Here is a 26,000-nt window from a genome sequence, read left to right as displayed (position 1 = left end):
GCGACTGCTGTATCGATATCAAGGTCATTCAACACGTACCAGTTGATCCGGGACAAGGAACGCCTTAGCAAACGGAAATCGGTCTTCCGGAAATTGAGCCGAGTGGCAGTCATGGTTTCATCAAAACCGAATTTGAGATCCGTTCGCAATAGACATAATAAGAACAATTACTAGAAATGCACTGGGAAACCATTTGAGAATATGATCAATTTCATCCTATATCGAAATTTTCAAAATTTAAATTTTAAAAAATTTCCTAAAATTAACAAAGCATCCTAGATTATAAGAATTCATGCAGGACGATGGAGCCCTCATAGCTACTGATTTAAATACCATTAGTTTTTCCATTTAGTTTATTGCACAAATTTATTTAGATATTTACGTGGTCAATTTTCCCCTGGATTACGGTTTCTGTTCAGTATTGACGCTCCTGGATCATCATAAATGCTCATTGAAGTCAGCCCTTAAATGTAATAAGCCAATTAGATTCTATTAAACACGGTTTTTCTCAACGAACAACTCCATGCAAGTACATTTACTAATGACCGGCTGTGTTAACTCTATTAGCTTAGTTTTCAATATCTTGGGTCCTAAAAACCCATTCTTCATTGCTTATTAGCAACCAACATGCTTGTAAATAGGGTATTTTTCTTTGAATATCCTATATTAACTCATAACAAGACTCTGATGTCCCATCGTCTTGTTCTTGTAACAACGGAAGCAGTCATTGAAGTCAGGCCTTAAATGTAATTAACCACACGGTGTTTAGGGTTTGACTTGACCCTCCAAAGCCTTCCATTCAAACAATGCAAGACGTTTCCTATTCACGGACAATCGTCTGAGAGGAATCACACCATCGTACTTCAGGCCTATATCAGCATCTGCAACCTTCTAGCTTCCATCTTCGACATCGCTGCGTATGTTCATAACCTTTAGAATTGGTGTGACTCATTTTTATCGTGAACACTCTTTAATAAGAAGCTTCATGGTGAGCTAATGAAATGTGAATTTGAAGGTCAGCAACGTTCGAAATTGTTATCCCTAAGTGCATTTTCCAAATAGCTTTAAAACGCATTTGATTAAGATTATTTCAAAACCTCATCCTTGAGCGAACAGTGCATTTTCCTCGCAATTACCGAACAATTGCGTCGATCGAGCGCTTCCATTAACTCACTCATCATTGCTTTAAGAAAAAAAAAATCAAATAGAACCGAAAATACACCCCAGTTGATGCTTCCAACTTGAACGGGTTCGGAAGATGACGCACACACGACCATCGAAAGGGAATGCACTCCGAGCATCGTCCTCGTCTTCGTCATCGATCGCACGCAACCAACCGCCGGTGGTGGTGGCAGAGGTGATGCCCACCGCGTCAATTAACCGATTAGATTCCCATCTCACAGCAGGCCCCGTTAGACTGGCAGCTCTTTGCATCCGATGGATGAGCGGAATAAGAGAAGGTCGATCTGCTCGCTGGTGGTTTGCGGTTATGTGAGAAAGTGCCGATGATGAACGAACACGTGCCCTCGAGCGAAGGAAGCCTTGCCTTCTATAACCGAGGGGCAGGCAGCCAGCAGGCGGAGGCTCAAAGTTGAGCGGTAAAGTGGCTGCCAGCAACACACATGTGCTCTGCTCTTAAGACGATCGCGATGACGACGACGACGAAAACGACGACGACGGCGTGGTAGGGAAAGATGGCGCGCTTGCAAAGTGAAAGTTGCGGCCACCGATCTCCGCTCCTCGGCGGCGGCGGAGTTTTATTGTTGTTTTTATTGCGCGTTTGTTGTTTTGGCCTGTTTGCTGTTGCACGCCAACTCGACAGAGTCCGTTGTTGTGGGAAGGTGGACGAGGGTGTTTCGTCGTCAGCAGGGGGGGGGGGGCTTTTGTTTGCTTCCGAACAATTTGCTAAGTACAAGGGGGACTTGGCAGATGAAAGGCAGCCCCTCACAGAAACTCACAAAAAGCTCCCTTCGAAGCCGGTGGAGAGGGAAAGGTTTCGAGGTGAATGTCGAGTTCGAGCCGTAGCTGGTCTGCCGGTCTCGTAGCTACTAGGTAGTTGCTGGCTGCTGCAATAAATGCTCTTGTGGAAAGTACGATTTTTGAAACTTGAACTTGCCACACTCTCTGCGCTCTGTGCGGAATAAAAGGGGTTCAGCTTCGACGAGAGCGATGTCGTTGACCTCCGATGGTGTAGGGTAAGGATTTAAATGGAGTATTTTGGAAATGGAATTTATGTGTTTGAACGTATGAACAATTAATGGCGGAAATTTTGCTTCCATGACTCAAGCCATTAAAGAGTAATTTTTACAGTCGGTCACAATCATAACCCTGAAGCCATTCCCACCTACTCCATTAAACTTGAATCGGAAGTATGGCCTCTGAAGAATTGATGTAATTTTATCAAGATTCTGGTTATCCATATTTTAATTAATATAAAATGTAGATGCTTTCTTAAATTTATACATCGTTTAAGGCTTTCCTTAGCCTTAGAGATTTTCTTATGATCCTGTACTTCCTGTGGGTTCCTGGATTAGGTTTCCGAGAAACTAAGTGTTGTGATTAAGAGACATATGAGCTTCTGACAAGGTTTTCTCGGTATTAGCTCATAGTATTAACTAATATTAGACTGCATTTTTGAATCCTGTATAATTTTATCTTTAGAAGCATTAGATATATTCCTTAAGGCCCAAGCGCAATGGCAGCGGAAGCGGAACGGCAGCGGCAGCGGAAAAGCCCGATCTGAGTAAGCCTACTTGTCGGATTGAAAACTAGTTACAACCAAATCGACTTCGGTTAGGCATCTTGATGTCATTTGTGACAACTGTCAAACTTTCCATTTCCGTTCCGCTTCCGCCCACATTGCGTTTGGGCCTTTAGTGTTTAGCTTCTTTTTGCGACAGAAGGACGAAACACACATAGGTTCGAAAAAAGCAGAAGATTCTTACTACGAATGTATGGTTTTCTCTAACATTTGACATTGTAAATGAATCTATGGCAGATGATGATCCGCAATGTATGAGAGACGGGTACCCTGTACGAGGGCCTTTAGAAACGCCAAAATAGCATGAAATTGCATAAATGGGATTAAGGCGCTACAACGGCCATAAAGACGAATTTCACGCCAACTAGACAGTTTGGTTCTTTAGGGCTAATGGCATGTTCATAATCTGCATGCCGAATGGAACTGAAATGTTCTTGCTCATGGTATGATGTGATCGTATGAGTAGATGGCGGTAGTGTTTAACGTATTTTAAATATCGCGTCTTGGGCACACATCTGAAAGTAGCTTGTATGAGCTGTCACGTCGGTTCGTCGGTGGGGAAATCACATATTGTGTGGCATCGATAAACACGACATGTTGAGAGATTAAGCTCGTGAGAAAAAAATTTCGCTCTTGAATTTAAATGTTTTGGTTCTCCTAGTATAAAGCGGGTAAAATATGTTTGTGAAAATACTGTTTTTATTAAATTGTAGCTTGTTTAATAATAACATCCGGAAAAAGTGATTGTCATGATTGTTTAGGATGCCATCAACTTTTTTTTAGCTGAATATAAATCAAAAGCGAATTATTTTTTTTTATAAATTTGGTGATCTTCTTTGAAGTTCTCAGAATATTCCTGAAATAATCTGATTTGCTCTCATTTTAGCAGAATATTCCTCTGATCTTGTCTTAAGATCTTAAACATTTCCTGTAGTTTGTTGATCTTATCTGAAGTACTCAGAATATTATTTTAGTTTGTTGATCTTCTCGGAAGATCAAAAAATTTCTGAACTTTCCCGATTTCCTCTGAATTTCTGAGATTCGTTGGTTTTTTTCCGAAGTTATCACAATATTCCTGCAGTTTTTTGATCATCTCTTTAGTTCTCAGAATTTTTCCTGAAGTTTGCTGATTTTTTCTGATCTTCTCTGAATTTTCCAGAAGTGTTTTAATTTTCCCGTTAGGCTGGTTGGTCGGTCGATTGGTTGCCTTTATTGAGAAGATTTTCAGCCTGATCCGTTTCATATCTGGGACTCAGAATTATTCAGAAGTTCGCTGATTTTCTCTGAAGTTTTCTGAATTTTACTGAAGTTCTTAGAATTTTCGATAAATTCGCTTATCTTCTCTAAAGTTCTCAGAATATTCCTGAAAGTAGCTGACTTTCTCTGAATTTAGCAGAATATTCCTGAATTTTTCTGATCTTCTCCAAAGTTCTTAAAATTTTCCAAATTTTTTTGAAATTTTCTGGAGTTCTCAGACATTTTCTGAAGTTAGCTGATTTTCTCATCAGTTCTCAGAATACTCTTGCAGTTTTTTGTTCTTTTTTGAAGAACTCTGAAATTTTGAGATAGTCTCTAAAGTTCTCAGAATTTTCCTGAAGTTTGTTTTTTCTGAAAATGTCTGGTCTTCTCGGAAGTTTTCAGAAATTTTCTGACGTTCGCTGATTTGCTCTGAAGTTCTCAAAATTTTCCAGAAGTCTGTTGATCTTCTCTAAAGTTCTCAGAATATTCCTGAAACTAGCTGACTTTCTATGAATTTAGCACAACATTCCTGAAGTTTTCTGATCTTATCTAAAGTTCTTTGAATTTTTGAGAAGGTTCTTGATCTTCTCTGAAGTCTCAGAAATTTTCTAAAGTTTGTTGATCTTCTTTAAAGTTCTAAGAAATTTTACTGAAATTTTTTAGATCTTCTCTAAAGATCTCAGAATTTTCCTGAAGCACGCTGATCTTCTCTGAAGCTATGAATATGAATTTTCCTGAACAATGCTGATTTTCTCTTAAGATTCCTGGTCGTATTTATAGTTGTCAGAAAATTTCTGAAATTCGTTGATTTTCGCCGAAGTTATCAAAATTTTCCTGAAGTTTTCTGATCATCTCTTTAGTTCTCAGGAATTTTCTGAAGTTTGCTCAATTTCTCTTAAGCCATCAGAATTTGCCTGAAGTTTTTTTATCTTCTCTAAAGTTTTCAGAATGTTTCTGAAGTTTGTTGATCTTCTCTGAAATTCATAGAATTTTCTTGAAATTAGGTGATTTTTTTCTAAAATTCTCAGAAAATTTCTGGAATTCTTTGATTTTCTCCGATGTTATCAGAATATTCCAGAAGTTTTATGATCATCTCTTTAGTTCTCAGATTTTTTCTGAAGTTCGCTGATCATTTCTTAAGTCCTAAGAATTTTCCTGAAGTTTAATGATTTTTTCGTAAGGTTGGTTGGTTGGTTGTCTTTATCAAGGAGATTTTTTTGTCAAATGCTGGTTCATCTCCGAGACTCTTTTCTTAAGTCCTCAGAATTTTCCTGAAATTCGCAGATTTGATCAGAAGTTATCAGAATTTTCCTGAAGTTTTCTGATCTTCTCAAAAGTTCTCAGAATTTTCCTGAAGCTTCTTCATCTTCTATGAAGTTCTTAAAATTTTCGTGAAATTTGCTGATGTTCTCTAAAGTTCTCGGAATATTCCTGAAATTAGCTGTTTTCTCTGAATTAATTAGAATGTTTATGTAGTTTTGTGATCTTCTCTAAAGTTCTTAGAATTTTCTAGCAGTTTATTGATCTTTTCTAAAGTTCTCATAAATTATCTGAACTTAGCTGGTTTTCTCTTCAGTTATCAGAATATTCCTGCAGTTTGTTGACCTTCATTGAAGTTCTCATAAATTTTCCTGGAGTTTTTGGATCTTCTCTAAAGTTCTCAGAATTTTCCTGAAGTTTGCTGATTTTTCTGAGAATCTCTGGTCTTCTCTGAAGTTCTTTGATTTTCTCTTATGTTCTCATTATTGTCATGAAGTTAGCTTATTTTCTTTGCAGTTATCACTGACGTTTCCTGAAGTTTTTAGAGTTTTCCAGAAATTTACTGATTTTTAATAGTTGTCAGAATTTTCCTTAACTTTGCTGATTTGCTCCTGGTCTTTCTGAAGTTCTCAGAAAGTCCACTGATTCTCTCTTAAGTCCTCAGAATATTCCTGAAATTCGTTGATTTTCTCTGAAGATATCAGAATATTCCTACGGTTTCTGATCTTCTCTATATTTCTCAGAATTTTCCTGAAGTTTGTTCATCTTCTCTGAAGTTCTAAGAATTTTCGTTAAATTGGCTGGTTTGCTCTTAAGTTCTCATAACATTCTTGAAATAACCTGATGTTTTCTAAAGTTATCTGAACACTCCTGGAGTTTTCTGATCTTTTCTACCGTTTTCAGAATATTCCTTATGTTTGCTGATTTTCTCTGAAGATTCCTGGCCTTTTGTAAAGTTTTCTAAAAATTTCATAAGCTCACTGGTTGTCTCTGGAGTTATCAGAAAATTCCTCAAATTGTCTGATCTTCTCTGAAGTTCTCAGATTTTTCCTGAAGTTTGCTGATATTTTCTAAAGTTCTTAGAACTTTTCTGAAATTTGCTGATCTTGTCCCTAAAGTTTTCAGAATATTCCTGAAGTTCTCTAAAGTTATCAGACATTTTCTCAAGTTCGCTTATTTTCACTGCAGTTATCAGAATATTCTTGAAGTTCAGTGATCTTCTCAAAATAAAGTTCTCTGAATTTTCCTGAAGTTTGCTGGTTTTCTCTGAAGTTTTAAGAATTTTTCGTAAGTTGGTTGATTTTCTCTGAAGATTCCTGAAGTTTTCAGAAAATTTGTGAAGTTCCCTGAAGAAGAACTTAAAGAAAATTCTGAGCTCTTTAGAGGAGATCAGGTTCAGAAAAGATAAAAGCGTCTGGAAAATTCTGAGATCTTCAGTAACGACCAGTAAACACTTCAGGAAGATTGAGAGGATTTGAGTCTTCAGTGAAGTTCAACAATCTTCAGGGAAGTTCAGCGCACTTCAGATATGTGGAGAAAACTTCAGGAATATTTCGAAATTCTAGGGAAGTTCAGACAATTTCAGAAACATACAGCAAACTAAAGAAAAGTCCAGTTTTCTGGAAGTTCCGAATTTTTCAATAAACTCAAAGTACTCCAACGAAACTCACAGTGTTTTAACGAAGACAACAAATCAAAAAGACTGGCACCTTTGCCAGAATCCAAGCGACAGATACACTAGCGCTGCACTTGAGTGAAGGTGGAAGCAACGCATAGAAAAATGAGCAAATACACAAACCCTTCTTCTGAGGATGTAATCTTTGCTGTCAAATTCGTTCGAAGCATGTACCTTTGAGCGGCAGATGCCGCGATTGTACCTGTCTCATAGCGTTTGTATGAGAAAATGGAAGAGTTGCCAGTCTTCTTGATTTGTTGGGAATATAATGGACAAAAACGTACATAAACTAGATTGTCTCATGATGAATATTTCACTTGAAACTGGTCAATACTGGCTCCAGAAACCGCTCTCCCGCCAAACCTTTCATTGCGTGTTGATGACATCTGGCGGTAAATTTTTAGTACATGCCGCGACAATTCCACATTTCGTTGCCATTCCACTTCCTTTTTTCCTGGGTTCGGTGCTTTACTCTGCAAAATGAACTATTTAAAAATTACATTTCAAATAGCAGTTTAGTACAAATTTAGTACAATTATTTGTCGTACCAAAAGATGGAGTCTTTTATTCCCAAACATTCCCAAAGACACAAAATCACTAAAATGACTCGTTTTGGAGTTATCAATTATGATCCGCTAGATTGCATTCCACTGTGGCATTGGAATCTGAGAGGGTGCTGCCATCCAATTGGGTTCTTTAATTTAAAAACAAATATCGTTTTTTTACAATCCTCTGAAAGAGCTTCATTTTCTGAGCACAACGATATTTGTTTTTGAACCCATAGACTTTCATCTCGATTTTGAATTCAATAATGAAGTCTGTGAAAGGGAAATCACCGACGAACCGACATACCACAGGAGCATTTCGTTTGTCCACAATTCGAATTGTCAAACGAGCGATTCGAACTTTAAAACGGGCGATCAGATCTGTCAAACGAGGTGAGACGCAAACCAAGGCAATATACATTATGTACGTGGGTTCGTACACGTACATAATGTATATTGCCTTGGTTTGCGTCTCACCTCGTTTGACAGATCTGATCGGCCGTTTGAAAGTTCCAATCGCTCGTTTGACAATTTGAATTGTGGACAAACGAAATGCTCCTGTGGCACGTCGGTTCGTCGGTGATTTCCCTTTCACAGACTACACAATATAGTACCTAGTCCTGAAAAAAAAATGTGGAGCCCTTATTTATGCAATTAGATTTCTCCATCCAGGGGCGGAGCTTGGCAAGTATTTTTGTCGTAGAATATGTAAAAAAGGAGGGACTCCGGACGTTAATCTAGCTGCATGTATAGAGGTACCATACATGTTTTGACTGCACTGCCATCTGTTAACAATTAATGGAACTGATTGTAAGCGTATTTTCTGATAGATGTCACCATTAAGAACAGCAGTGACATCTGAAGGGTAATTAACGCAGAAGCATGGTAACATGATTAATTGTCTGGGCAAAATAGCATTTTATATTGGATGCATGTAGAAGAAATTGTACATTGGAACTCCTTGAAACTTTTGATCCTTGATATTTTTTTAGAATTAGAGGTTTTGAAAGTGTCCTTTTTGGGACCTATCGAAATCGGTTCCGAGAATTCAGATGTGGCCAGATCCACTTGTCGGTTCATGACATGATTTTTTTTATTCTGGTTGAAAAATCATAAGTTTTGAGCCTTCGGACGGTACTAAGTACAGGACATTTTGGAAGTGTGTTTTTTTAGCCCTATCCGAACCGATTCTGGGTATCCAGATGTGGCCAGATTTACCTGTTGGTCCATGGGATAATTCCTATATACTGCTGGATGAAGAATCATAAATTTTGAACCGTCGGACGGTACCAGTACATGAGGTTTGGAAGTTTCCTGTTTGGGACCCTATCGGGACCGGTTCCGGGTATCCAGATGTGGCCAGATCCACCGGTTGGTCCATGCCATGATGTCTATTTACTCATGGATGAACAATCATCCATTTTGAGCCACCAGACGGTACCAGCACATGAGGTTTTGGGAGTGTCCTTTTTGGACCCCTGCTGGAATCACATCTGGGTATCCGGATCTAACCAGATCCACCTGTTTGTTCGTGGCATGATGTCTATTTACTCATGCATGAAAAATCATTTCGAGCCGTCGGACGGTACAAGTAGATGATGTTTTAGTGTCCTTTTTAAGACCCTGCCGGAATCGGTTCCGGGTATCCAGATGTGGCCAGATCCACTTGTTGGTCCATGCCACGAAGTCTGTTTACTTATGGCTGAAAAATCGTCAATTTTGAGCCGTCGGGACGGTACCAGTAGATGAGGTTTTAGAAGTGTCCTTTTTGGGGCCCTATCGGAACCGGTTCCGGGTATCCAGGTGTGACCAGATCCACCTGTGCGTTCATGGCATGATATCTATTTACTTATGGATGAACAATCATCCATTTTGAGTCGTCGACCGGTACCAGTACATGAGGTTTTGGAAGTATCCTTTGGCGCCCTATCGGAACCGGTGCCAGGCAGCCTAAATAGCCAAATTGGAGAAATCCTGATCTGAGTGCCATTCTATGAACTTTTATCTTTAATTTGAGGCCAATAGATCAAGAATCCAGTCGAACATTTATTTTTGGAAGCGAGTTGCAGTCTGGGTCTTTTTTGATCCGCTAATGCACATGTGTCACTTTATTTGTAGCGCCGCTCGTAGAGCTTCTTTTGACAGCAAAATGTTCATTTCCTAAAGTTAGGAAAAGTCAGGAAATTTCTGGTCGCTATCATATTTTGTTACAGAGTTACAGTTATTTTTTAAGTGACGCCGGGTCTTGGAAGGTTAACTCAACATCTTGACTAGATAGAAGGTTCCTGTCTTCGGCAAAGTTGTTCAGATGGAATACCGTTTCTTCGCAACAAAAAGCATTTTTGATTTATCCTAAGATTAAGTGACAATGGAGCTCCACCAAATCCAGCTGTTGAGTAAACTCAGGTCTAGTCTATATGAATTACATTGCTGAAGACAAAATAAGTAACGTGGAAGCAAATAATTGCAAATGTAATGCTAAAGTTGCCAACTGGTGAGTAAATTTTGAACTGCACTAGCCCATCTGAACAACTTTGCCGCAGACAGAAACCTTGTATCTAGTCAAGATGTTGAGGTAAAGCAAATTCAAAATCAATGGCACACTAGCGCTGCCTGGTGAGTGAATTCTGAACAAAACTGTTTACCCTGGAATAGGTCTAGTCCATCTGAACAACTTTTCCGAAGACAAAAAACTTCCATAGGAACAGGTCTGTAGATATAAGATTTCATCTAGTATTATAGAATTCTACTGGACACACCTAGTCACGAAATAATTAGTAAAATTCATCGGCAAATAAAAAAATTACAGCCTGTCAAAGTGGCCGGGTATCAAATTGGCGTAAATTTAAGCGCAATATTGCATAAAACTACAATATATTATACAAGCTTGTGATCAATTTCGATGTTTATACCTACTGTAAAAATTCAAAATTTGTGACGTAAAACTACGTCTTTGTCTTCTATATGGGGGTACACTTTGCGAGTACGAAAAATGAACATGTAACGAATAGTGGTCAGGTTTTGATCGATTATAACTGGGCTATTTTATGATAGATTTTCCATATTTTTGCATCATTCGTTTTGAATTTTCTCTACGTATCGATTTCAATAGGTAAAACTAATCATTTTCAACAAATATTTTTGAAAAATTGATGATCGTCAAGCATTATCTAAAGCATCGTGAAAATCAAAAAATCAATTAATCACGAGCATTTTGCTTGAAATAATGATTTACTCGAAATAGTTTACATTTAGAAGCGTAGTACTACGTCAACAATTCGTACAACCCCATAGGGTTGTCCCTTGTAGTTTTTTTTTCTGTGTATAGACGCCAAAAACTGGCCAGAAAAAGCACAAGAAAACTGTCAGAAAACACCAAAAGAAACATTGAATCGCATTAACGGTTATTCAATAATATTCACGAAAACACCAACACGACCTTCAAATCGGTAGAAATTCCTGCTTGTAATAAACCAAAACAGTAATCAGCGGCCAAAATAACCATACTAAGCAACCAAAATAGCCTCAAAATAACCTTAAAACGCCAAAAGCTGCCTTACAAGCATGGCCTGCCTTCGCCAAAATAACTTTTAATTCTACACTCAAACCAGTCGCCTGGTTTTGCCCGTAAACAACATAACCCTAATTGAACAAAAATCTTCTTCCTTCCACCTGTTGCCAAGTAAGAACCACAGCGCAAAGCGACCAACCAGAAGGAAATGCTACGCTCTAATAATCACCCCGCTTCGAGTGCATAGAAAAGAAAACCTCAACCACAAAGCTCTGCTAATCAAACCAACGCGCTGAGAACTTTTCCCTCCCTTTAGGTCATTCCAGTTTCGCTCAGAAAAGAAAAAAAAAACATTCTTTCACAACGCACATCCGTCACCGTCATGAAAGTGATACCCATTTACAACCATCGCCAAGTAACCGTCGTTCGCTTGTCGAGGAGTTCGTCGCTTGTTGCTTGTCTCTCGCTCTCTTTCATTCGCGACGGTTGGAACGCGGATAGCAAATAGAAAGTGAAAGCGGCAAACTTCGCGGAAGGCGAGAAATTGGTGCAGAGAGTAGTGAATCAAAACCGTGAATGACGTAAGGCTTTTCGCCAGCCTGCCTGCCTGGCTGTGTGTGGATTTGAATTATTGCGCCCCAAAGAATGTTTTATATAACTCCGATGAAGCCATGCGATGCCGGGCCATGATTAATGGAATAATTCTGTTTTCTCTCCTTTTGTTCGTGAATAGGTAATGGAAAACCGGCGACGATCGTCGTTCGGGTGGGCAACAACCGTCCGGACTTGGGTACCAATCCGATTTGCAATCGCTTCACCGGTAGCCTGGAGGAAGGACAGCCCCTGTTCCTGCCGTGCAATCCACCGATGCCGGGAGCATTCGTCTCGGTTCACCTGGAGACGAACGTCCCGAGTCAGCTGTCGATCTGCGAAGCGTTCGTCTATACGGATCAAGCGTTGCCCATCGAGCGGTGTCCAGCGTTCCGAGATATGCCGCCGGGTGCATCGGCATCGTACAATGGAAAGTGCTACATCTTCTACAGCCGGCAACCGGCCACGTTGAGGGATGCGCTGGCATTCTGCAGATCCCGCGGAGGTACACTGATCAACGAGAGCAATCCGGCACTGCAGGGATTCATCAGCTGGGAACTGTGGCGCAGGCACAGGAGTGATACCTCGTCGCAGTACTGGATGGGAGCGGTAAGAGATACCCAGGATCGCAACAGCTGGAAGTGGATCGGCGGAGACGATGTGTCTGTTTCGTTCTGGAATCTGCCCGGAGGCGATGAGGATTGCGCCAGGTACGACGGCTCCAAGGGATGGCTGTGGAGCGATACCAACTGTAATACGCAGCTGAATTTCATCTGTCAACATCGTGAGTAGCGCGGGGGTTAAGGGTTTTTTATGTGGGGTTGCATAATGGTTTGTTTGTGAATTGCAGAACCCAAGGCTTGCGGGCGTCCGGAACAGCCACCAAACTCGACAATGGTTGCCCCGAAGGGCTTCGACGTGGGTGCCGTCGTGGAGTACAACTGCGATGAAGGACATCTGCTAGTAGGACCCTCGCAGAGAACTTGCCTGGAAACTGGTTTCTACAACGAATTCCCTCCCGTTTGTAAATGTGAGTTGTCTTGGACGTTTGAAGTTGTGTGTAGGAAATTAATCGATTTTTTTTTCAGATATTGAGTGTGGTCTACCGGCTGCGATTCCACATGGACACTACCACCTGGTGAACGGATCCGTCGGTTATCTTAGCTCGGTTCAATACAAGTGTAACGAGGGATACGAAATGGTGGGACGAGCTTTACTGACATGCGACATTGACGAACGCTGGAATGGACCACCACCTCATTGCGAAGTGATCGAATGTGAATCGCTGCCGACGTTGTTCCCGAATGGAGTTATCGTGGCTCCAAATGGTACAGTTTACGGTTCCCGAGCGGAAGTTGACTGCAACCGTGGATACATACCGGAGACCGTAGATACGGAGATTGTTTGCACAGCTACCGGACAGTGGAGTAATTTGCTGCCGAAGTGCGTTGAAGACCCGGCAAGCAGAACGTCAACGGCTGCTCCTACCACGACTCGCGCACCGATTGTGATCGTATCGACAACTACAGTTCCAGTTACTCAGAAGCGTCCACAGACGAGAAAGCCCTCTAGGCCAGCTATTCGGTTTACAACGACTTCGTCGACGACCCAATCGCCACTGTTTAGCATCGAGATCGACGACGGTAACGATAGCGATGGCTTAGACGGGTTCTACGTCGGTACTAACGAGGATTACTCTCTCCCACCTCTAGAAGTCCGTCCGGGCCTAGCGCACGAGGAAGGACCCTCGCGTAAACCGTACCGCCCCGGTCAGAACACAATACCAAAGATTCCAACCGTCCAGCACGTGCCTCCGAAACGGCCGTCATACTACGAACCACCAACTACTACCACTACTACCACAACAACAACCACTACCACTACACAAACACCACCACCACCACCACAAACACGACCTACCACTACCAGTACACGGCAGACTACCACTTCGCGTTCCCCGCAGGACATTATCCTGTCGCAGCACCCACAAGACAACGAAATAGCCGGCTCCGTCAACATCCGGCAGGATCAATCACCGAAGGTGAACGTACCATTCGCCGTCGATAACTCCGACGGCGAGGGTACCGGCGGAGTCTACGGCGGCGTCGGAGGCAACTCGAACCTTGGCTCCGGTTCCGGTGAACGGAAGGAAGCCAAGAATGCCCGCCTCAACCTGGGAGCCATCGTGGCGCTCGGCGCCTTCGGTGGATTCGTATTCCTAGCGGCCGTCATTACCACCATTGTGATCGTAGTGCGAAGGTGATTTGCTTGTTTATGAACCGACCACATGAAAACATGAAAACACCACTACCACCACCACCACCATTCACACATCCACATCCAAATTCAAAATAACGAAAGAAACCTAACCAGATCCGGAACGTCCGAAAAAGAAAACCCGTTATGTGACACGGATGCATGCACACACCCACACAGTCACACCCGAGTTTAGATGCTTGCCGTTTCCGAACGATCGCAAAACTGTATTCTTCCCTAGATACTCCCCCTATCCCTGCTGATCAAGCTAGCTATCCCTTTTTTTTTTTTGATTTTCTACATTTCCGTGGTTGCAGTTATTAAAAACTCCCCCCTTTGCATGTACCTGGAACCTATCCCTTAAACACCTAGTTCCACCGCCACTGCTACTTTCCTCTTTCACTCTCTATCTATCTCTCTTTATGTTCTAGTGTTTAGTTTTAAGCCACGTCTACTAAGTACTCCGTGAGAACAGAATGAACTCTCACCAATACACTCTCAAACACTCACACTCTCACTCAACTCTGCGCCTGCTTGCGACTTCTCCTATCCTTCCGATTCTCGTGCTATCTCTGTTCTTCCAAACATCTTTCTATCTTCTGCCGAAAGAGATCAACAATAGACACACTCAAACAAAACATCAACACCCACAATCACATCCACCACCACCACCACCATCACAATCACAATCATTTGTTTTGAAAACCAAAATATCAACAACAAACCGTGTTTTTGAAACCATATGAACCGACCATTAAAAGTACCTCTCCTCCTTTTCCCGCATCTTGTTATGTGTTCCACAACCACCACCACCAAAACCATCACAATCAAAATAACTGTTGCAAACCAATCACAACCATCAACTGATAAAAAACCAACAACAACAACAACAACAACGACAACCATTGGGTAGAATGAATACATTATATTCAACGGCGAGGGCACACAAGAAGAATACATTCTCCTACTCCTAGGCACTAGGGAGAGAACTAGAGAGGCCGTGACCAAATGACACAATGATCGAGAAGACCTCCACGAACAAAAAAAAACAAAATCCCAATCAGCAACATCCTCCAAGAGCACGGTCACAGAAAAGTCACGAGAGATTTCAATATCACCGCTTCTACCAAAGCCTACTATCTGTCAATCTGTCCGTCTGTCTCTCACTTCAATCTATCCCTCTATCATCTTCTCTTCTCTGCGCTCACGCACATTCTGCGCTCAACTCACGCAAGAGATTGCAACCAGAAGTACGAAGAGCAAAGACAGTGGCTCCATCTCCAAAGAGATCCAAACGTTCTTCTTCCTATTTCCCTCCAAAATGCAAACAAAAACTGCCAAAACGAAGATTTCCATTAATCTATTGTTTACTGCCTTGCCCTCCAATGAAAACCTCGCTCATCCCGCAAAAACCCCGTAAACAATCCCCGAAAACTTCATAACCAACTCCGTAATCCAACCACACCGCCAACCCAGTTCATCGCCGGATCATCCGAGCGGCAGCCCCGGTAGCATCCCAATGCGCTGCTATCTTCCGAGGGCCGCCGATTCGCTACGACCAGCGGCACGCCGCTTTTTCTCCCAAGCCACTTCCGGTGTGAACACCACTGGCACCACCGCCACCGGAAAGTACTACTTCTCCGATACTACCAAGTCACGAGATTTGAACAACAACGCCCCGTCCAATAACAACAACAACAACAAGAACAAGAAAGACAAAAAGGCAGCCAAGGGCTCTAAGGACGGCCCTCAGGTGCCCTCGCGTTGGTATACTGTATTGGCACTACCATTCCCAGATCAGACCGTCGGACGTCGGGACATTCTCGGTACGGCTTATGGACGTCGTCGTCGGCAGCAGCTAGAACAGCAGCAACAACAACGAGAAGACGAACGACCGCGGGTACTACGGCCAAAGAAGTCAACGCCTTCGCCTGCCCTGTCGTCGCCACCGCCAACCAAAACCGCGGTCAACCACCTACGGTTGTTTTCGAACAGCGCAGAGCTCAGTGATTCCGTGAGTAGCGTTGCTGGGTCGCCGCGCTTCTACCGGCGACCGCCAACCCTCGAGTACTATCGCTCCGATTCGCAGCCCTCGTTATGATCACTCTTAAGGCTGCTTGAAGGCACAGAGCCACTGCAGGCATCACCACCAACGCCGCAACACCATCGCCATCTGCGCTTCTACCGACGCCATTACCACTATTACAAACACTACCTTAATCAAACGACGTGCCATAACCATACCAATACTAACGTACAAATTCGTAACCATACAATGTAAGAACCTACCGCTAGTTCCATTATTATGCCTCTCACCTCACTACTACTCACTCACTGTCTCTAACTCTCTATCCCTAGTCTGCCTCCGTTGTAGTACACACTCTGCCTAACGCTTCTTCCTCCTTCCATCACCTAACCCGAAGCCATACCGCACTACCACCCCGTAGCTATAGTCTTGTAGTTGACAGGTCTGCACTAAACCACCACCAGTATTCTCTTCTCGCTATCCACTATCCGTCAATCGAAGCGCACGGTCGAACACTCTCAGCTCTGATCCTTTCAACCTGGTCAGAAGCCTCCAGCGCGCTTCGATCTATCTATCCGCTATCCTCACCTATCTACCATTCATCTTCCACTAAAAACCCAACACCTAAACTCTAGTGTATCCACAAAGATCATCTCAAAAAGCAAAAAGATCGTCACCATGCTCCCGCAAACGCCAATCCAAGTTAAAAAAAAAAAGAAAAAGAAAACGAAAACTCTCCCCCACTTCCCCTTCTTGTTTTCTGTTTCTACCTCCACCTGCAGAGAGACCAACAAGCGCTTCCATACTTCCAGAAACCGCCAGGCGAACCAGCACTACCGCCACCGGGCCTCCCCCGACTGCAACACGGTCGCCTCGTTCTCCAGCTCCAGTTCCGAGTCACGAAATGGCCTCAACCGGTACTACCGCCAGGCGTGGGAAAACCTGCACGAGTCCGCCTCCAAGGGCCACAACAGCAACCACAGCAGCGGCCTGAAGCGGAAGGAGACGATGGACGCACCACCGCCAAGTCGGTCCCGTTCCCGGGAAAACCTGGGCGGGAGCCGATCGCGTGATCTGGATAGGTGAGTTGACGACCCTTGTACTTGCGATTGGATGGTTCTTCTTCTTTTTTTTCCTTTTGGGGTGTTCTTGGAGGAGGGTGATCGATGACTTCGGGAAAGACTCTAGGCGTCGGTAGATGCCGGCAATACACTCAAAAAAATCTTGCAATGGTCGGAGTGGAGGCCTTCAACGACTTCACAAGACCAATCCATAGGCTATCAACTGATTTCAGAATGAGCTGAAATGACCTCAGAAAGGCATTAAAAGAGATCGATGACAACGATAACCTGCAATGCACTCAGACGATGCTGGCAGTGATACGGCGGGGTCTATAAAACAGGTTGAGTTGGTCATAAGAGCCCAAAAAAAAAAACATTTTGATGATCTGGCTCAGATAAAGCCTGCAGTGGCCACGGAAAATCCGTGAGTTTCCCAGTATATACTTAGACGTCAGAATGACTTTGATTATGAAAGAGGCCTGTTGTAATGCGAATTGGGCCTTGAACGACTTGGAAGTTTGCATTGAACAAACTTATCAAATTTATTGCAAGAATGATCTCTAGAAGGGTTACATGGACCTACCAAAACCATTGAATAGGTCTCTAGGACCCAAAATAATAAAAAACATAGAAGTACAACCTAGGAACAAGCTCGACCAAACCTTAGAATGGGTTATCAATGGATTCGAAAATTTCTTAAGAAGCTAGTAGAGAACTAGAAAAGGCAGAACCGCAATGATCTTCACCAAGAACTGCAGATATGTTCACAGAGACCTGAAGGGGTCATCAAAATAGGGTTTTGGAAAGACTTTAGTCACTTTGGATATGCCAATTGGTCTGTGCAGTGAAACTCGGTGACTACGCAAGAGTGAGACCCGAGAATTGTTCTCCAATAAGCAAGGGATATGCTGAATGTTGTTTACCAGATAGAACATGTTTAAGGGGTCCACAACGAACTTGAGAAAAGATTCACATGAGCTTGCACACAGATGTTGAAATGCCTTTGAACAGACCTGAAGGCCACCAACAACAATCTGGGATTAGAATTCTTAAAACACCAGAAAGGGCCTGAGCTGAAAGAAGAAGTGCCTCGGAAGAAGCTATTTCTCATTTAAGCCATCGAAGATCTTGAAACACCTTACATCGGCCTTGTTGGAGATCTTAGCACAAAAAGAACTGGACTTGGGATTGGGACGGGGCATTAAAACCATTTATTAGAAACCTTGAACTTCGACTTTTTCGGGACTTGTCCTCACGGCTTCAGGACCTCAGGGATTTCAGGGAGACGAAAAGAGACTACGATGACCCCTAAAGGATCCAGCAACGAACTCCCATGAAGTTTCGGGAAATGCTGCAGACGTTCATGAGAAGGTCTAAAACGAACTTGTGAGGGCCGCAAAATTGAAAGTGGCTTTCAATGCTTGAGAAATGGATTCCAAATTTCCACAACGAGGCCTTATACTAATAAGCGGTGAAACCTCAAGAGGTCAAGAGGACAATCAGAACCTACGAAACAAACAAAGCTGGAGATAATTCGAAGGAGACCTCCTGTAGCCTTGCACGCAAATGTATTCCACATGCATTTGAACAGCCCTCAAATTAACTCCAAAAGGACCTCAAATCAAAGTCTGCATGGGTCTTAACAAATCCATGAGATTACCTCGGTAGGGTAGAGTTATAAACTAGAAAGGGAATCAAAATTGACTGGTAGGATTCTACCAAGAATCTTTAGAAATTATTAAATGAGTCTTATCAAAAGCCTGTAATTGTAACACAAACTTTCTACTGAGGTCATATCATCACTGCAGCCAAAACGTAGACCTGATCAGGGTCATCATAGAATGATATCAACGGAGGTCAAAAAGAACGTCAGCAGAGGTCTGCCAAGTCCTCAGCAGAAGTTGGACTTCAGCAGAGGACTGCCAAGACCTCAACAAAGACCCAAAAAGACTTTAATTGAAGTTAAAAAAAGACCTCAACAGAGGTCTGCCTAGACCTGCATTGAGGTCCGAAAAAAAAACCTTAACTGAAGTCTGAAAAAAACCTTAACTGAGGATTGAAAAGACCGTCATTCAGGTCTGAAATAATCTCAACTGAAGTCTGAAATTACCTCAACTGAAATCTGAAAAGACCTCAATAGAGGTCTTCTAAGAAACCCAACAGAGGTTTGGAAAGGGCTAAACAAAGGTCTGCCAAGGGCCTCAATAGAGGTTCGCCGAGGGCCTCAACAAAGGTCTGCCAAGGGGCTCAACAGAGTTTAGAAACAGAGGCCTCAACAGAATTCTGCCAAAGGCCTCAACAGAGGTCTGCCAAAGGCCTTAACAGACGCCTCGATAGAGATCTGCCAAGGGCCTTAAGGGAACATCCATAAATGACGTAGCATGTTTTTGACCAATTTTATACTCCAATCGTAGCGTATTTTGCTATAACTAATACAGACCGGTCCCCACTTCTGAAAACCCCCTCCAAACCCCCAAAATGCTACGTCATTTATGCATGCTCCCTATCAAAAATCTACCAAGGGCTTCCGCAGAGGTCTACCAATGGCCTCCACAGAGGTCTACCACGGGGCCTAAACAGAGGTCTCCCAAGAGCCTCAACAGAGGTCTGCCTAGGGTCTCAACAGCGGTTTACCAAGGGCTTAAACAGTGGTATGTCATGGGGCCTAAACACGGGTCTGCCAAGAGCCTCAACAGAGGTCTGCCAAGAGCCTCAACAGAGGTCTGCCAAAGGTCTCAACAGAGGTCTGCCAAGGGCCTCAACAGAGGTCTGTCAAGGGTTTCAACAGATATTTGTAAAGAACTTAACAGAAGATTCTACCAAGGGCCTCAACAGAGGTCTGTCAAGGGCTTCATCAGAAGTCTACAAGACGTTTGGACGTCAGCAGAAATCTAAACTCCTGCAGAAGTCTTCAAAGACCTCAGCACAGGTCTGCCAAAACCTAACCAGAGGTCTGCCAAGAACCTCAACAGAGGTTTGCCAAGGGCCTTAAGGGAAAATCCATAAATGACGTAACATATGTTTGACCAATTTTATACCTCTTCCTCCACCTCGTAGCGAATTTTGCTATACCTAATGCCAGGCCGGTCACCACTTCTGAAAACCCCCTCCTCCACCTAAAATACTACGTCATTAATGCATGTTCCCTAAAAAAGTTCTTCCAGGGACCTCAAAAGAGGTATGTCAAGAGCCTTAAAAGAGGTCTGCCAAGGGCCTCAACGGATGTCTGCAAAGACCTTAACAAAGGTCTGCCAATGACCTTAACAGAGATCTGCCAATGACCTTAACAGAGGTCTTCAAACACCTCAGCATAGGTCTGCCAAAACCTAAACAAAAGTTTGCAAAGACCTTAACAGAGGTCTGCAAAGACTTTAACAGAGATATAGTCTGCCCCTCAACAGAAGTTTGCCATGAGTCTGAACAGAATTCTGTCAAGAGCCTCAACATAGGTCTGCCAAAGGTCTTAACAGAGGTTCACCTAGGGATTTAAAGTACGATTTACTTTGGTGCGTTTCCATTAATTTAAACTCAGATTTCTTCAACGTATTATATGCCATGGATCTCCACAGCAGTCTGCCAAGGTTAAGCGGATCTGAACAGAGATTTATGAAAGACCTCTACAAAGGGCTGCCTAGGACTTCAACAGAGGTCTGTAATAACCTCATCAGAAGTCTACAAGAAGTGTGGAATTCAGCAAAAATCTAAACTCCTAAAGAAGTTTTGAAAGACCTCAACGCAGGTCTGCCAAACCTAAACAGAGGTCTGCCAAGAACCTCAATAGAGGTCTGTTTTTTTTTAATGCTTTCTTAAAGTGATGTTTAGCCTGAGCTTGGTTCATCACTAACCTCAGTTGAGCGATCGTTGAAATTTTTCTGAGACGAAACAAAATCTCTGGCACTCGATTTCCGTTGGTGATTAGTCACCAAGTGGCAATCGACACACGTCGGCGATTGCCACTCGATTGCATAACAAAGACCGACTTTTAACGTCTTGGCAGACGGGCGAACCACTTTTGGGGTATTGGAATTGGCACACTACTTGCTGAGGTCTTTCAAGTCTTCAACTGGAGTTTTAGACATCTGCTGATGTCCAGCCTTCTTACAGACTTCTATTGATGTTCTTGCAGACCTCAGTTGAGGTCCTTGACAGATGTCCTTCTTCTTATTTATTTAATTTAATAATTTATTTGGCTAAGATCTACCAAGACCTTAGCACAGACTATCGGGTCTTGAACGAGCAAGAATATATAGAGGTGTCGAAAGAGGCCCAAATCAATGGTTTAATACTCCCAAAAAGGATCACATGCTCGTGTTAGGATACATGCTCGTGAGTCATTGATTCTTTGATTTTTATGATGATTTTGACAATGCTTCAACAAGTTTTCAAATAAATTTGTTACAAATTGTGAGTTTTACCTATTGGAATCTATACGTAGAGATAATTCCGATCGATTGATGCAAAAATTTTGAAAATGTATCATTAAATAGCCGATTTATAATCGTTCAAAACCTGATCACTTTTCGTTACATGTTCATTTTTCATACCCGCAAAGTGTACCTCCATATAAACCAAAAATAAAGTCCTATGTCCAAAATGGTGAACGAGTTATGGTAAGGGCAGTACCTAAACTGAGATCTGCTGGGAATTGGGAGAAGTTTATCAATGTTTCTGTAGGTTCCTCCATGGTCTCATAAAATACCAAAAAGGACCCATCAGAATTTTTATTGAACCTCGACAGAGATATGCCACAGTTTTAAGCATCTCATTAGGGCTTCAATTGTAATTTTCTACGGTCTCAATAGAGCTTTTGTGAGGTTTCACCAGGGTCATACATGGTTCTAAATGGGGTTGATGCCTCAATGTAGTCCGCAGAATCTTTAAAAACCTTAAATCCCACTGGAGAAGCCTGCAGGAGATAGATCTTGGAGTTTAAAGTCATTCACATCACGATATTCATGGGTTCATTAAGAAACATTCTCATCGATCATTCTACACAACATCCCAATAAAAATCCATCCATCACCTAACCTACACTCACGCACAAGAAAAACCAAAACAAACGCCCACCCACACACACACACACACGCACAAACGCTTGGACTTGCTAACCACGCCCACCACGCCGACCTAGCCGACCGCTCTCTGACCGACCTGTTTTTACCTACTGTAGATTTTTTATCGACAGATCCCGGGAGAACCTGTCGTCCAACCGCAGCCGGGACTATCCCCGGGACAGCATGGCCGTGCGGGACGGCTCCGAAATGGTCGTCTCCGATGTGTGCGTCAAGGGCGAGAAGAAACGCCACCACCATCACCACCACAAGAGCAGCCACCGAGGAGGCGGAGGCGGAGGAGGCGGAGGAGCAGGAGGAGCCGAACGCGGCGAAGGCCAAGGAGCGGAACGAAGCCGCAGCAGCCACCGGGACAGCAATGGAGACTTCCGGGAACCAAACATCATGGGCAGCGGCAATGGAAACGGACGCCGCGGAGACCACCGTCACTATTGACACCATCGAATGGTAATCACTATCAAAATAGAGGGACAAAAGGACGGCACCGAGGCTCTGATGAGCCCGCTGTGGGAGTGACCACCCAAAAAAATTTGCTCTTCTTACTTTGGTTGACTTTTCTCAACTAACCTCACTTTTCCCGCTGTCATTTTCTGTTTCGTTGTATGTATTTATTTATTATTCGATAGTTTCACTAGTTGATAGGAATTTTCTCACATCTTCAAAAAAAAAACCGGAACTAAATCCAAAACCTCATTTAACCAGACGCACTTTAGCAGTTAGGCCATTGATAGTCAAGACACAAACCCGTTCTAGCCTTATCTTTCGTTTGACAGTTTTGCACAACCCCCTTGACGACGTAATACACTGAAAGAAATTTTCTTCTCATTTTGATTGTGATTTACCAGGCGATATTAGAATAATATCTTCCCACCCCGTGATCCCCCCCCTCCCCCCTCCCGCTCCCATTAAGCTTACAAACGCAGGACAAAGGTTGGAAAATTTCTTTCAGAAAATTTGCTTTTCGCTTCGAAACCCCGAAACGGGATCGATCTTGACCGCGTCTAAACCAACGACACAGCACCGAAGCCCGCGTCGGCATTGACTGCCGAGCGGTGTGAGCAGTTGTTAAACAAAAAAAACAATCCAATCAAAACAGATGGCGTTTAGTCACGGTCGACATTGCTGCCCGTAGCACCCCCGTATCCCCTATTTCTCACGCTTTTCGTTTATCGATTATTATTTTTTCATCATAAGTCGTTAATTTATTACCGTTCATTCGTTTGATTAATCCTTTATTTTTCGGTTTCCTTATTACTGATACGATTTGACCTTCCGTTTGTTATCACTTTTTGTTTTGTTAACGTTAACCTTTAAGGAGCTAAAGTGAATAGAATAAAAAAAAACTAATGGAAATCTGCAAGGCTTCGCTTCTCTTTCAAAGAGTGTGTAAAAATGGAAGACCTTTATGCAAACAAAAAAAAAACGGGAAAATATGACACATAAACACTCACACACCCACACTTACATGTAAAGAGACAAAGATTAGGAGAAACGAAAGAAATACGAAACCGTAGTTGCAATATGGAGTTCTAGTGAACAAGTTAGGAAAGGCAATCAATTTTTGATTTTTTTTTATGTTTCATTAGGAAAGTGATAGGAAAATTCGAAATAATCACCAAGGTGACCGTACTGTTTTGTTAGAAATAGTGCCATTAGAAAGGCAACCTATCCCCAGTGTTTATTTTTTTTTCACGAATCACCCCCCGGATTAAGGTTTTCTCGGATCACTTGTCGGAATCCAGTTATATAGGAAAAATGCATTTCATTAATTTTTCGTTTGATGACATTTTGTGTGTAAGGAAAATATTTAGGAAAAATTAAACAAAATAAAATGCGCGCTCAAGTACGTTGTTATAAAATTAAACTAAACCAGATATGAAATCTGAAGCAATCAACCTATGTTAATCGCCTAAACGCAAACTAACACGAAAATACACGCTCACACAAACACATACAGCATGAGACGATTGACAGTGTTTTTGTTTTAGCCAGCCCTGTCGGGCTGGTATTTAGGAGTAAACATAAAACAATGACGACAGGCAACCGGAAAGTTACTAAAGAAATAAAAAAAAATGTAGTTGCGATTAAGGACCAAAATATGTCACTGCAGTTTTGCATTGACATAGAAGTAACAGATTTGAGGATAGTGAAGAAAATACGCATAATTTCAAATGTAATAGAAAGAAGTTTGCTTTCCTCCTTCGGAAGAGGAGAAGAGCGAACGCAAATGTTGTAAATAGTAATCGTATTTAATAAAAAGTAAAAATTATCGAAAATAGTTGACAGCTGCTGTGCGTTTTTGTCATATCCGAAATTTCATCCCGTACCCTCCGGGTGGGTCGACAAGAAAACGGCCCGCAGTAATCCATTCCGGTATTTCAGAGTGGAAATGTGGGTGTTACACGTTCCATAGGTAGTTCTCCCATCAATTGCTCTAAGACCTTCGGTTTCCACCGAAAGCATCTGGTGCAGGCATGAACGGCTCGACGAGCAAGATTTCTGATGAGAAGCTGAACTGAAACTTCTGTTGCGTGGGCCAAAAGCGAAACGGTTGCGCCAGCCAATCTGGCCCTTTCCACCAGACTGAACAGTCACGCAGTTGTGCCGGAGACATCCCTCTAGAAATCATGTCTGCGAGGTTCTCCGAACCTGGTACATGGGACCACATACCAATGGCTGTACTTCGCTGGATTTCCGAACACCTGTTAGCAACGAAAGTTTCCCAGCGGGAAGGGTTTGCGGCTATTTGGTATAGCGTGATCTCCAAATCTGTCCAGAAGAAGTTTTTTGCCTTGAGTTTCAAACTGGAATCGACCTTTTCGAACAGGTGGCTCAATAAAAGAGCATCGCATAGTTCAAGACGAGGGAGACTACCAGTGGACGATACTGCACGGATATATACGCAGGCTCCATACGCTCTTTCCGTCAGAAAACCCATGAACCTCAAGACACGCAACTTCCGACGTTTCTATGACCCATCGAGGAAATTTCAGGTCTGGTACATGACACAAACTGTCTCGAAGTTCTATCCACAAACGTTGACGAGATTCGGTAAGTGGCTCCATCCATTCACAACCTTCTCGCCATAGATCTTGAAGGAACAATTTTGCTTGAATCAACACCGGTTCGACCAAACCTAGAGTATAAAACAAACGGGCGATGTCCGAGAGCACAGTTTGCTTGGTAATCGGTGCATCCCATTGAAGCCCTAGTGCCTTTATGGGAGCAGCAGTCGAATCGAGCTCGAAAAGTGTACGCTCATCTCTTAGATTAGGCGGGACGCTTGCTAGAATTGTAGAATTGTTCGAGGCCCACTTGCGAAGAAGTAGACCAGCGGAACCTTCCTCAACACTATCGGTTCCGGTGAGCATGTCATCCATGTAAAAGTCACGACCAAGAACTAAAGCTGCAGCTCGATGGCTCTCTGATATATCTTCAGAAAGTTGTTTGAGACATCTTGTAGCGATGTACGGAGCCGAAGATGTCCCGTATGTCACCGTTGTGAGTTGGAAAGCTTGCAGTGGGTGCGACGGAGAATCCCTCCATCGGATGCGTAGCGGTGATTGGTCGGACTCCCGTACAAGGAATTGCCAATACATTTTTTCAAAGTCGGCTATGATGATGAACCGTGGTGTTCGAAATTTAAGAACAATGCTTAAAAGATCATCCTGGACGGCCGGACCAACCAACAGTGCCTCGTTGAGAGAATGACCACTATCAGTTGGGCATGAGGCATCGAAAACCACGTGCAATTTAGTGGTGATACTATCCGGTCTAACGATTCAGTGGAACCCGAGCTAGGAAGTTAGTCATCTATTAGCTTCATATGCCCTAACTGTTCGTAGTCATGTATGAACGCAGAGTATGCTTCCTTTAGCGCTGGACTAGCGTTGAGCCGGCATTATAAGGAGTAGAACCAACAATCAATACGAAACTAACGATTTTAAATTGGCTCACTACTTGACTAGCCTATTGGTCCCAAGCAAACGATTAACGTACCCCA

The 26,000-nt window shown here is 42.8% G+C and overlaps 2 protein-coding genes across 9 annotated transcripts in view; both read left to right on the top strand.

Annotated features, from left to right (window-relative positions):
* LOC135707152 (uncharacterized) overlaps window positions 1–22,885 on the top strand; it is a 193,673-nt gene extending 170,788 nt beyond the window's left edge. The window contains exons 4-9 of one of the 8 annotated variants that reach the window (XM_065228888.1): window positions 11,725–12,366; window positions 12,433–12,612; window positions 12,671–13,225; window positions 13,295–13,841; window positions 16,677–16,946; window positions 22,111–22,885. In XM_065228888.1, the coding sequence (XP_065084960.1) occupies window positions 11,725–12,366; window positions 12,433–12,612; window positions 12,671–13,225; window positions 13,295–13,841; window positions 16,677–16,946; window positions 22,111–22,432 (2,516 nt within the window). In that variant the 3' untranslated portion in view covers window positions 22,433–22,885. Of the gene's footprint in view, window positions 1–11,724; window positions 12,367–12,432; window positions 12,613–12,670; window positions 13,842–16,646; window positions 16,947–22,095 lie in introns of all 8 variants that reach the window. The other 7 variants (XM_065228887.1, XM_065228886.1, XM_065228885.1 and 4 more) reach the window with 7 other exon arrangements.
* LOC135707178 (uncharacterized) lies at window positions 14,837–16,047 on the top strand. Its single transcript, XM_065228926.1, has one exon. It carries the CDS (start codon window positions 15,358–15,360, stop codon window positions 15,937–15,939), a length of 582 nt encoding a protein of 193 aa, XP_065084998.1. The 5' UTR covers window positions 14,837–15,357; the 3' UTR covers window positions 15,940–16,047.
* Window positions 22,886–26,000: the final 3,115 nt, after the last annotated feature.

The sequence above is a fragment of the Ochlerotatus camptorhynchus genome, unplaced genomic scaffold, assembly GCF_037179485.1.
Source record: "Ochlerotatus camptorhynchus isolate MF236.1 unplaced genomic scaffold, CSIRO-AGI_Acam_v1.1 ptg000304l, whole genome shotgun sequence".
Classification (NCBI taxonomy): domain Eukaryota; kingdom Metazoa; phylum Arthropoda; class Insecta; order Diptera; family Culicidae; genus Ochlerotatus; species Ochlerotatus camptorhynchus.
The sequence above is the reverse complement of the archived record's forward strand: the minus strand, read 5'-3'. Positions and strand labels throughout refer to the sequence as shown.